The sequence below is a fragment of the Lagopus muta genome, chromosome 1, assembly GCF_023343835.1.
Source record: "Lagopus muta isolate bLagMut1 chromosome 1, bLagMut1 primary, whole genome shotgun sequence".
Lineage (NCBI taxonomy): Eukaryota > Metazoa > Chordata > Aves > Galliformes > Phasianidae > Lagopus > Lagopus muta.
The window spans coordinates 136747094-136759259 of NC_064433.1; the positions used below are offsets into that span (position 1 = coordinate 136747094).

A 12166-nucleotide genomic window follows, 5' to 3' on the forward strand; every position below is an offset into this window, starting at 1 on the left:
AAAAAACAAACAAACAAAAAAAAAACAACCGTTACTCTGTCCAATTTCATCACGATAATTCTTTAGGCATTGCTCTGAGATAGCACATAAAAGACAGGGAGAAATCAAATACTACACAAATAGAAAATTTCTCCTTATGTTTACTTTTGCTAAGAAAACTCCTCACCTGTTTGATAGCTGTTACAGTAATGACAAATAAAAGTGGAAGTCCGCTTGTAACTGGACTAGTAGGTGTATCAATGATCAACTGCAACAAAAGGAACAAATATATTCTGGTTATATATTCTGGTAAATGTAAGGAGTGAATTATGCAGTTATGATGTTTCAAGTACTCTTTTCACTGGTATGTCACAAAGTACCACGGAACTTCAACTAAAAAGAACAGTACTTTAATATGATTTTAAGAATGCCAAGAAAAAACTTAAAAAAAAATTATAGGCTAAAAAAAGTACAATACTAAATGGCTGCTCCAGATATAATGCCTCTTGTTTTACTGTGTTGGCCCACGATGTCAAGAGGTGGACACTGGTGGTATGGCATTAGAGGTTGAATCTTCCCACCAATATTCTGTTATACGTCATTGCCGTACGACAGATGGCAGCAGAGGGGCACTGTGACACAACGGTGTCTGACATGGAAAAGCATCTGAAGCAAAGATGTGGAACTGAATTTTGCCATGCATAAAAAATTGGCATTGAGTGACATTCATCAGTGCTTACTGAACTCTGTACAGACCAAACAATGGATGTGAGCACAGTGAGGTCATGGGTGGTGCGTTTCAGCAATGGCAACAGCAACATCGGGTCATCCCCACTGGTGCAGATGTTTTATAGGTGCAAAATGCAGGCTCTTGTTCATCACTGGCAAAAATGCATAGCTAATGGTGGTGACTACATTGAAAACAAGCATTTTGTAGTTGAGAATTTGCTCTATCAAATAGTGTTATTGTGCTTTTTGTAGCTGTTGTCATTTTCATGGAAATAAATAGGAGGCATTACTTTTCGAGCAAGCTACATATATTTAAAACACATTCAGATACTAATGACTAGAAATAAATTTTATTTATTTGCAAGAGCTTAAATATGAGAGAAACTGGAAAGCTGAAGCTTTGGAGACAAAGCTGAGCAGAATCTGAAATCAGCCATGTGCTGTGTTCATATTATACAGTGCAGATGTTCTTATGCACACAAAGAGTAAATTCTGAAATACTGAGCTGTGACTTCTACAATTATATGAGAAAGAGGTAGAATCCAAGGGACAGTTCAGTCTGTAAGAAAATTAAATTATTCTGAGAATCCAAATAGCTCTTCTTTTTATGGTGTCTGGCAAGCCAAGTGATAGAGCCTTTCATTTAATAGATTGTTATTTTTTAATACATTTAAGTGATTGTGAAAGGTTTAGAATGAAGATGTCTAGAAAGCAACAAATTAATTACTGGAGGTAAAAATTACAAAAACAAGTATTTCGGCATTATGCTAAGCAAGCATTAAAGAAGCATCCATACTTCGATTTCTCTACAGGCCCTAATGACAGGCACTTGGAAAATTTCTGTAAAGGGATCATTCTCTTATTAAAAAAAAAAAACCTTTAGCATAACTAACAAAATTTAGTCATCAACATAATTTACAAGAACGGTTTTACTCATCTGGATGCTTACTTACTACAAAATAAAGATTAAAATTCTATTGCATTTAATCAAGAGATGCTATCAAACCAGTGATGATATCAATTTGTCTTTAGATTAGATTCACGTTTACAACCTGGGAATCAAATAAAACCCCTTTTCTCACATCGTCAGTATAAAAGCCTAACCAAGCTCAACTGTTTACTTCTCCATTCATCAAAACTAGTTTTGAAGTTTCTTAAACTTTTCTAAAGTCCTTGCGCTTTTTTTTTTTTTCTTTTTAGGAAGAATTCAGAAACTCATTACAAAATGGGAGTAGCTTACCTGAACAAGAAAAATGATGAGAAAATAGAAGTTAGCTATTCTTCTGAACTGCTCAAACAAATTCTTTGGTATAAAGTTCCAAAATGTGTACTGAAAACAAAGCACAGATTATCACTGCTTCTGAGAGAAATATCATTCACACTCTTTTTTCTAAGAATCAGACAAATGCATAATTCACAATCCACAATTAAATTATATTATTTTTGTTACTTTATTTAATAGCTTACTGAAATGGAATTTTAATTGACAATAATATATTCCTAAAATCACATCATCTGCATTATATAGGATTTTCTGAGCTGAGATAATCTTGGTACCGAGGACCTTCTGAACAGTAACAACACTCAGAGATTCAGTTACAGAACAGTTCATTTGAAGCAGAGAAAAAAATTTACAAAAACATTCTGGATGCTTAACATTGCTTTTAATTCACTTCGATTTTGAACATGAGGAGGTGACTTGAGGAGGTAGGTGGCACTCTGAGCGTCAACTATGAAATCACAGCAAATTAAGAACGAAATAAAAACTGCCAGCCTCTGTACCTTGGCTTTGGTGCAAACATAGTTCTCAAAATAAACTACAGTTCTGAATGAGAGCGTGTGACTGCATGTTTCTCTACTAACCTTAAGCATAACTGAAATCTCACAGAATGGCTTGGACTGAAGGAGATCTTAAAGACCATCTAGCACCCATCCTCCTGCCATAGGCAGGAACACCTTCCACTAGAGCAGATTGCTCAAAGCCCCATTCAACCTGGCCTTCAATAAAATGAAATATAACCTAAAGAAGGGCAAACAGAATATGTAAAAAATTCAAAGGAAAAAAAAGCACGAAAGTGAGTGAGAAGGAATCTTGCGACATTTGGTCCCTCCCCCTCCTCTGCAGCAAGTTCAACCTTACTCTTATGCAAATCATTCTGTAGCTCCAAAAATTGGATCAGAGCATTGCTTTTTGTAAAGCATGTGAAAAATTTCGTCTAGAACTGTGTGACAAACATGAAAAACTGCTTAAGAAAACTAGTGCTGTATCTTCTTATTATCCAAATTATCATTTGACACATCATAAACCAACAACTTCAAATTAACATTCATTCCAAAGAAGACAAGCTAAGAAGCTTCTACTAATTATTTGCTCAGATTGTACTAATGCATGCTGATTAACAAATTATGTCACAAGTTACACATCTCCTAAACTTGGCCCTGAAAGAAAATGAAACCAGTTACAGAAGGAACCTCTGTTCCATATGCAGATGAAAAAGTACTCCAAGAAGTATGTCTTCCTTGCACACGAAAACCCTATTAGGTACAGTGTGGAATCTCAGAACTGCTGAGATTGGAAGGGACCCTAAACACCATCTAGTTCCAATCCCCTTACAATGAACAAGGACATTCTTCAGTAGAATATGTTGATAGAAGCCCCATTTAACTTGGTCTTAAGCACTTCCAGGGATCTAACTTTAATCTACTCTCTTTCATTTAAAAACACTGCCTCTTGTTCTAACACTACACTCCATGATAAAACAGCTCTCTCCAGCTCTCTGGTTAGCTCTCTTTTGGTACCGAAAGGCCACTGTAATGTCTCTAAAGCCTTCTGCTCTCAAGAATTCTAACGCTTGGTGTCCTAGAGCTGAACACAGTTTTGCAGGTGGGGTCATGCAAGAGTGGAGCAGAGGGAGACAATCAGCTCCCTTATCCTGGTAGTCACCTCTTTTTTGGTGGAGCATAGGACACAGTCAGCCTTCCAAGCTGTAAGCACACACTGCCAGCTCATACGGTCTTTCATCAACCAGCACCTCAAGTCCTTCTCCACAGGGCTGTTCTCAATCCATTCTCCACTCGGCTAGTATTTGTGCTTGGGATTGCTCTGATCCAAGCACAGCACCTTGCACAGGGCTTTGCTGAACTGCATGAGGCTTGCCCAGGCCCGTGACTCAAAGTCCCTCTGGATGGCAACCCTTCAAGTGTGTCCACTGTAGCACGCAGCTTGGTGCCATGTGCAAACTTGCTGAGGGTGCACTTAACTCCAACACCCATGTCACAGACAAAAAATATCCAATACCACTTACAATATAGACCCATGAGGGACCCCTGCTCTGTGCTTTTATTTATTTGGGGCTAAAGCCTATACATGCGTAAGACATGAACAAAGTGTTACTCTTTTATGATGTGTCAAAAATATTTCTAAAGTAAATACTTATTCTGTTTAATAAGTTATTTCAATATTGTATCAGCTGTTAGCCAAAACCCATGCAAATGTACACATAAGGGCTGGAAAGTTAAGTGCTCTCATCTTGCAGTCAGAATACTTGCACTGGACTGGAATTCTGTTCACAGTGCCCACTACCCAGTTACTTGCTTTGGCTGCACAATTTCAAAATAAGAGTGGTTAGACTGGATTAGAAGTTTTCCTTGTACAATAGTCCCAGTAATTTAAAGCTCCTGTTATGATAAGCAACAAGAGAGATGTGATTTGAATACAGAGAAGGGAAGTTCACCACATGTTTTCTCCCTAGTAGTTAGTGACAGGCAGCAGAACTGGCAATAAGGTATCTTGTTCTTTCCAGTCTTAGAGATATACACATTACTGAGCTTAAATGGCGACAATGATACACAGGCAAATTTTAGAACTTTATTATACTGGATTTCAAACATACCAACTATTTATTCTGCCTATTCTTCTCCAAAGGGAAAGTAACTATTTTTTATGGATTTTAGGCAAGAAAGATCACTAAGACTTAGACGGATATTTCCTTCCCTCACTCTCCCAACCACTGTGAGTTCAGTGCAGTACCTACAAATAGATAATTTACATTTAGCCATCATAATCACACCCAGGAGAAACAGAGAGGTTGCCAATCAGAACATGATTTATCTCATGACTGTATTCAAGGCAAAATAAAAACCTTGGATAAAAAGACTTTAAAAACAAACATATTAGAATGCATCAGAATACTGTTCCCAGGTAGTGAGCTAATACCATTCATCTTCTTTGGATATTTTCTAGTCATGCTTGCCAATGTGGCATCCATCTACAAGAAGAGCCATAAGGAAGATTCGAAGAACTACAAGCCTGTCAGCCGGAAAAAGTTATGGAGCAGATCATCCTAAGGAAGACCACAGGGCATGTGTGGACAACCAAGGGATCAGGCCCAGCCTGCATGGGCTCATGGAAGGCAGGTCCCTCTTTACTAACCTGATCTCATTCTGTGATCAAGCAGCCCACCTGGTAAATGAGGGAAAGGCTGTTAATGTATTCTACCTTAAACTTCATCAAAGCCTTTGACACTGATTTCCATAGCATTCTGCTGGAGAAGCTGGCAGCCTGTGGCCTGAACAGGTACAGTCTTTGCTGGGTAAAGAACTAGCTGGATGTCCTAAAGAGTGGAGGCCAATGGAGTTCCCCAGGGGTCGGTACAGGGGCCTGTCCTGTTCAATATATTTGTTGATAACCTAGATGAGGTCACAGAGTGCACCTTCAGTAAGTTTGCAAATTACACCAAGTTGGGGGGAAGTGTTGATCTGCCTGGCAGCAGGAAGGCCCTACAGAGGGATCTCAACAGGCTGGATAGCTGGGCTGAGGCCAGCGAGATGAAGTTCAGTTCTGCACATCGGCCACAACAACCCCAGGCAATGCTACAGGCTTGGGGCAGAATGGCTAGAGGTCTGTGTAGAAGAAAGGGACCTGGGGATGTTGGTCAATGCTCAGCTGAACACGTGCCAGCTGTGTGCCCTGGTGGCCAAGAAGGCCAATGGCATCCTGGCTCATATCAGAAATAGTGATCTGAACAGTGAGTACACGTTTGGGGTTTCAGGTCAAGGGTAGCAGCTTGAAATCTAAGAGTAATTCCCAGTGAGAAACACATTAATCACAGTATGCCTATGTTCAGTCTTATCTGTCAGAAAATAAAATACAGGACCATGAATGGACAAACATATCCCATCATAAGGTTCCTTAAAAGTAGTTACTTGTAAAACTAGATTTCCGCTACAAACTGAAAAATGATATCCTTCATGGTCCTTTATTAATTTAACCATTCATCAGTTTCATCAGTTTGAGGCTGTATCTCCAGGAACTCCTCTGATAACAGCATCCCCCAGCATTTTGAAGATTATTATGTTATTATATATTATCATATTACAAGTTAAAGAAACTAACAGTCTCAGAGAATGTTAGCAAAGAGATGCAGGAGTGTGTACTAGATCAGACGTGCTTCACTTTTTCATATACAAAGGGAAAAGAATTAAGTTTTGTAGTGAGTGGAACAGTACCAGGTTAGGGCCTGCTTCCTTTCCTTTCCTTCCTTTCTTCTTCTCTGCCCCCTCCACCCCCCTATATATAAAGACTCCATATAAATATGAGAAACTTTACTCTGTACCAGCAGAGAATAAAAAACAACTTAATCCCAGCAGAGAATAAAAAACAATTTAATCCCAGGCTGAGTGGGGTGTTTGGCAAATGACTTCTCTTGGGAGCACAGGAGAGGTTGCAGAGAGCCACTAGCCTGGAAATCCTACCAAGAAGAGGATCATGAAGAGCTAATAGCTATTTCTAGCTCTCTGGAGGTATTGGGCATTATCCACAGAAAGAAACTACGTTACCATAAGGAAAACTGCATGATGCACTGCATCCTATGACTTCATTCTAAAGGTATTGCTTCCCATTAACTCGGACCAAGACGAGTCCATTGATGAGAAAGCACTTGCGACTGACTCAGATTAAGCCCATTTACTCTTTTTCATCGCTAAAAGCACCAGCCCCACTCATTCTTAGATACAGCTTGGTAAACCTTGCTATTTTAACCCTCAGATCAGCAGCATCAGACCTGATCTTCTGCTTCACACTGCATAGCTACAAGTCAGCAGAGTGCCTGGGCACACAGCAGGAGCTCCATGTTACAACTGCTTTCAGATCCAGTCTGTCCATGCTGAAAGGCACGCAAAACATTCCTTGCACTGGTGCCTTTCCCATATGCACTGAAGTCTGTCTTTTCTGCACCCCAAGACACACTAAACAAAAATTTGTGCTTCACACACACCGTGGGCTTGACACGCTTTTCTGACTTTCAAATGCCAATGCTTAGGGCTGTGTTTGAACTCCTCAACCTAAAGCTGTTGTGTCATGTCCTCACAGAGATCAAACAAATCCTTACAGATAAAAACCATGACCTTGGAGAGGTCTGGGACAGCCCAGGTCTCCTCTGAGTTTCAAGTTGTGGTGGAGGCACTTACATATCTTTAAGTATTTAAAGTATGAAGCTTTCTCAGAATTAAGATTTCTTCCAAATGTAGCACAACAATAAGAATAGAGCCTCACTGCCTCCAGTCTTTGTGGTTTTATAACAGGATGCCAGAAGTGAGTGTTGCATGGAAGCGAGCACAAATTTCTGCTGAAAGAAGGAAAAATTTCAACAGTATCCTCTGAAAAATGCCAGAATTACTTAATTTTATTTAATATTAGTCACTGAGATTGAGATGACTCACAATTAATCAGATTAGCACTGAAAGGAACTAATATTGTGCCTTCAGCTCAGAGGACACTCAACATGCAATATTATTGTTTCAGGCTATTCACATATAAATCAGTGTTTGGATCAGTGTTTGAAGAGAAGCCCCAAGGAAACAAGCAAGTAACAGACAATAGTATTATTTGTGAAACTAAAAATGGGAGCACTTCTGGTCAGTGAATATAGCCATATAGCATTTCAAAGTAGCAAGCGATAGTATTATTTTGCCATCCAAAATTCACTGCATTGCTTCTTAAAAAGCAACGAAAGGAAATAAAGCTGTACTATAAATCTGCATTTCATAATTTCATATTATAACTTAAATTGAATGAAATCTTCATGTTAAGGCAAACTCTTCAAGTAACAGTTCTGCTTCCACTGTAGAATCGGCCTTGCATTTCAGCCTACTGCTTTCAGCATCAACCTTTTGGAGGCTTGAACTCCACTGCTTCCAGTTATGCCAGTGCACAAGTATCTTTCATAGCAGTACAAATTTCCCTTCGTGAAACTATGACACGGAAGTTTGAAGCTAGACAGGCTCACGAAGGCGAAATGCTACCTACTGATTACCCACAGACTGAAAACAACAAAATGCTTACCCAGAGTTTCTGTAAACTTCTCTAACCTAGCTTTTTCTATGGGTGGTACAGAAAAAATGTCATCTCCCTGCAGAGTGTTCCCAGTACTTTTGTCAGTTTGACACGCTGGAAATTCAGTGTTCCTTCACTCAGATTATATCTATCTTGGAACCTTTCTTTTTTTATCTCTTGTGGTTCATTCTGCATGTTGTCTCTAAATCAGTAAGCAGCTCCAATTAAGCACATTCTCAGAGAATTCCCTACAGCTCCTGCCAAATTTTTTTTCTATGTACCTTCTCCTTTGTTCAAAAAAGGCAAATGTATACACACAATTAGTCTTTAGTTCATTGATTCAACTAGAATGGAAATTGCAAACCTCTATTTTGTCTACAACTGAACAAAATCCTGGAAATACAGCAGTTCTATGAAGATACAGAAGATAGCAAATCAACAGTAAGGAAATGGAACATCGGAAATTACTAGAAAATAAAATAAGAAAAAATTAGGTATGCTACTGTGTAAATCTATGGCTAGCCTACACACTGAATAGCCTGTGCATTTCACAATCTTAAATGCTAACAGAGCTTGGGAAAAGACAGACGAATCTGACCAGATGTATCAATTACTTCTGCACACAATTGTTGAACAGGCTAAGACTGTTTAGCCTGGAAAGAGTATGGCAGAAGATCACTAACAGCATCAAGAAGATAATAATGATCATGGCTGTGGTTTTAACGATCAGTACATTCTTTCAAAATATGAACATTTTTAACAAACAAAAAAAGAAAAGCAAACAACTCCTGCCAACTCATTTAACATGAAGTTTTTTGTTTTTTTGACTCCTCATATGAAATAGCAGGGTTTTCTCTTCCAGCTATTATTTTGCCATGTTGCATCACTGCCATATAAATTCAGAGGGCACACAGCACCTACATTAACGACTAACAGTCCATGCAGGTGAAGTAGTTAAAAACTAAAACCACGTAAGAATCTACCTTACAAAAGTTACTACCTTTGAACATAAGCTAACTGCATTCACAAGCTAAAACAATTATTTTGCTTTTTATTAATTCGACAAAGACTTTTTGTAGTACATTGTTAAAAGTCACATGAAATCAAAAAAGCACTTTTGTCTGCCCAGTGTCTGTCTTAATCAGTTTTTTCACAAGCAGGAATATGCCATTAAATAGATAGAGCATTAACCACATTCCACAGTGACAACGCAATATACAAGAAATATCCTCCTGTACCGGAATCAAATTATCATCTTGCTGACACCAGGAAACCTCTTTGCAGCATCATGAAGTTTACCTTTAGAAGAAAAAAATCTTAGACTTTTTCAATTACTTCAAGTGGCCATATTTTTTCAGTTTTATGACAGGGCATTTGTTAATACAGGAACATACAGTCCAATTGATGAAGTTTCCTCATGGTTTTAAGGTACTCTTTTTAGAAACTCAATTTGTCTTAAATTGGTTGAATTTGTACTTCAGAGTTCAGGGTTTCTCATCCTTGAAGAGCAATCATCATCTTTCCTGTATGAGCCTTAAAGACCTATAAAACCACAGCTGAAAACTACTGTCTGTCCTACTGATGAAAAACTAAGGAAGTACCCTTCATGGTTGAGGTATTGTTATATAGCATGCTTGCGGTACTGTTATACAGCATGCTTGCATGTATGTATTTTACTCTAACAACTATGGATTTCTGATTATAACATTGCTTTTCAACAGTATTTCAATAATTTTCATTATTTTTCAGTAAGTTTAAGGCTGTCTTTCTTAAGCTGTGGTAGATATTCTTTCAGAGAGCTTCTAAGGGAGCCGGTAAGGACAGAGTGAAAGTCTTAGCTAGCTAGCTTACAGAGCAAGAATCAATGCAAGCCAAATCACAGCAGCGCTTTACCCAGTATATCTGGGATAGAACACATGAATAATCAAGTTTTCTTGCAAAGGACAGCATAGGTAAGATAGCAAGAGAAATTTTCTATATCAAGACAATCGTGATCCAAGTTGAACTTTCTGCACTCTTAGGAACAATGCTGTAAAAAGTATGTATCTGTATAAAGGACTTCTGCAAACTCTACTCCCTCCTAAAAAACAAGGGCTGCTCTGAAAGTAATATTTCCCATTGTATTATGTTGGCCCACGGTATCAGAGGAAGATGCTGATGATGCGGCTGTAGAGACTGAACCTTTCCACCATATTCTGTTCCATTCTGTATGACAGATGGCAATGGAGGGGCAGCCTGACAAAATGGAGCCTGACAAGGAAGTGCAGTTGAGTCAAAGGGTTATTATTGAATTCCTCCATGTGGAGAAAACTGCATCAATTGACATTCATCAATACTTGCTGAGCATTTATGGAAACTGAACAGTGGATGTCTGCACAATGATGTGGGATGCTTCAGCAGTGGTGGCAGAGGGTCACCTCTGCTGGTGCAGATTTTTTAATAAACACAACATGCAGAGTCTTGTTCATTGCTGGCAAAAATGATAATGCTGCTGATGCTGGAAACTAGTGTATTGTAGCTGAGAATTTGCTCTATCAAATAGCATTACTGTACTCTTTGCATCTGTTGTACTTTCCATACAAGTAAATAGGAGGCATTACTTTTGGAGTTACCTACATAATCTTCACTGTATTTACTTTCACAGTGAATACTTAGATTACTTATTTAAAGTGTAACAAGTTTAATATATAAACCACAAGTCTGAGATCTGTGTATAAAAATATTTCTAAAAACCTTTTGTTTATGGAAAAGCTTTTACAATCAGTTGACAAGAATCTAATATTTCAAACATCTAACTGAAAATATATCAAAATAAAGTGAAATCTTTTCCTTGAGCTAATTAAAATTCCACACATCTAATAACTGTTGGCAAGAAGCTTTGGCTTATTTTCACACTAAATCACATTTAAGATCCCACTCTACAAAGCATAGTAACTCAAAACTTCTAATTTCACTATCAAAAAAGATGTCAAGCACCTTGTAGAACTAAGTAGGATGCTTTTTATTTCAAAAAGCAGTGGCAGTAACTTACTTCAATAGCTTTATGTATGTAAGCTCTAGATGAAATATGCAAGATTAAAATGTAATACAAGTACAAAGATTTGCATAAAATGTGTTTATGCTGCAACAATACACAAAGTGATGTGCAAAGTACAGGATTTCCCATTGTACTTGTCTGACCATATTCCACCTAGATTATTTACCAAGTTACCTTTTCAATATTTTATCTAATTAAAGATGTTTAGACACTGGGCTATTTTTCTAGGCATGCTGTCTTTGGAAGAGATATGGGAAGAAGATAATAAAGATTGTAGTCAAGGAAGATAGTAAATTAAAATTTTATGTAAGAAATGAGACAGTTTGAGAAACATAACTTTTACTACAGCTTTGCCATATATTAGTGGAAGGCAAGTGTTCAGATCCACTAAGGTATGCAAGCATACAAAGATTACAGGGTTAGAAAGGTTCTCAAAGCAAGTCTATGAATCTAAGTTACTGCTTAAAAGTAACTTTTTCCAGTAAAAGCTATTTTAAAGTCATTCATAGAATCACAGAACAGCTTGGGGTGGAAGAAACATCAAAGATGATTTGACTTCCAACCTCCCTGCCAGAAGCAGGGTTGCCAACTGCTAGATCAAGCACGAGTTCAGATTGATGAGGGTCCCGTCAAACCTGGCCTGGAGCCTCCTCTCCAGGCATGGGGCATCCACAACCTCTCTGGGCAGCCTGTATCAATACCAGAACCTCACCATTCTCTCAGCGGAAAATTTCCTCCTGACATCTCATCTAAACCTTCCCTCCTTGAGTTTAAAATCATTTACTCTTGATGTTATTTCATAACTGGCTTGCAGGTGGGCACTCACAAAGTTGAACATCTGAACACATTCAATAGACGAAGTTCCTGGGGAGTCTGCGACATGGAAAGCTGCAAGTGTTCAGTTTTCCATGCTACTGGAACAGAAACATTTAAGGCAACCCAGTCTTTCTAAACCAGCAACTTATTTGTTCACACAATACTGCTGAAGCAGGAAGTTGTAAACTTACAGTGAGTGATAAAGTGTATGATTTCTAAAAGGTATAAAATCTTGGTATTTATGATATGTTTAAGACTGATTCACTTGTTAG

The 12166-nt window shown here is 38.2% G+C and overlaps 1 protein-coding gene across 6 annotated transcripts in view; it reads right to left on the reverse strand.

Annotated features, from left to right (window-relative positions):
- ATP11A (ATPase phospholipid transporting 11A) overlaps nt 1-12166 on the reverse strand; it is a 117476-nt gene that overhangs the window by 46869 nt on the left and 58441 nt on the right. For all 6 annotated transcript variants that reach the window (XM_048959355.1, XM_048958961.1, XM_048959042.1 and 3 more), the window contains exons 3-4: nt 1949-2038; nt 167-247 (exon numbers count right to left, since the gene is read on the reverse strand). In XM_048959355.1, the coding sequence (XP_048815312.1) occupies nt 167-247; nt 1949-2038 (171 nt within the window). The remainder of the gene's footprint in view (nt 1-166; nt 248-1948; nt 2039-12166) is intronic.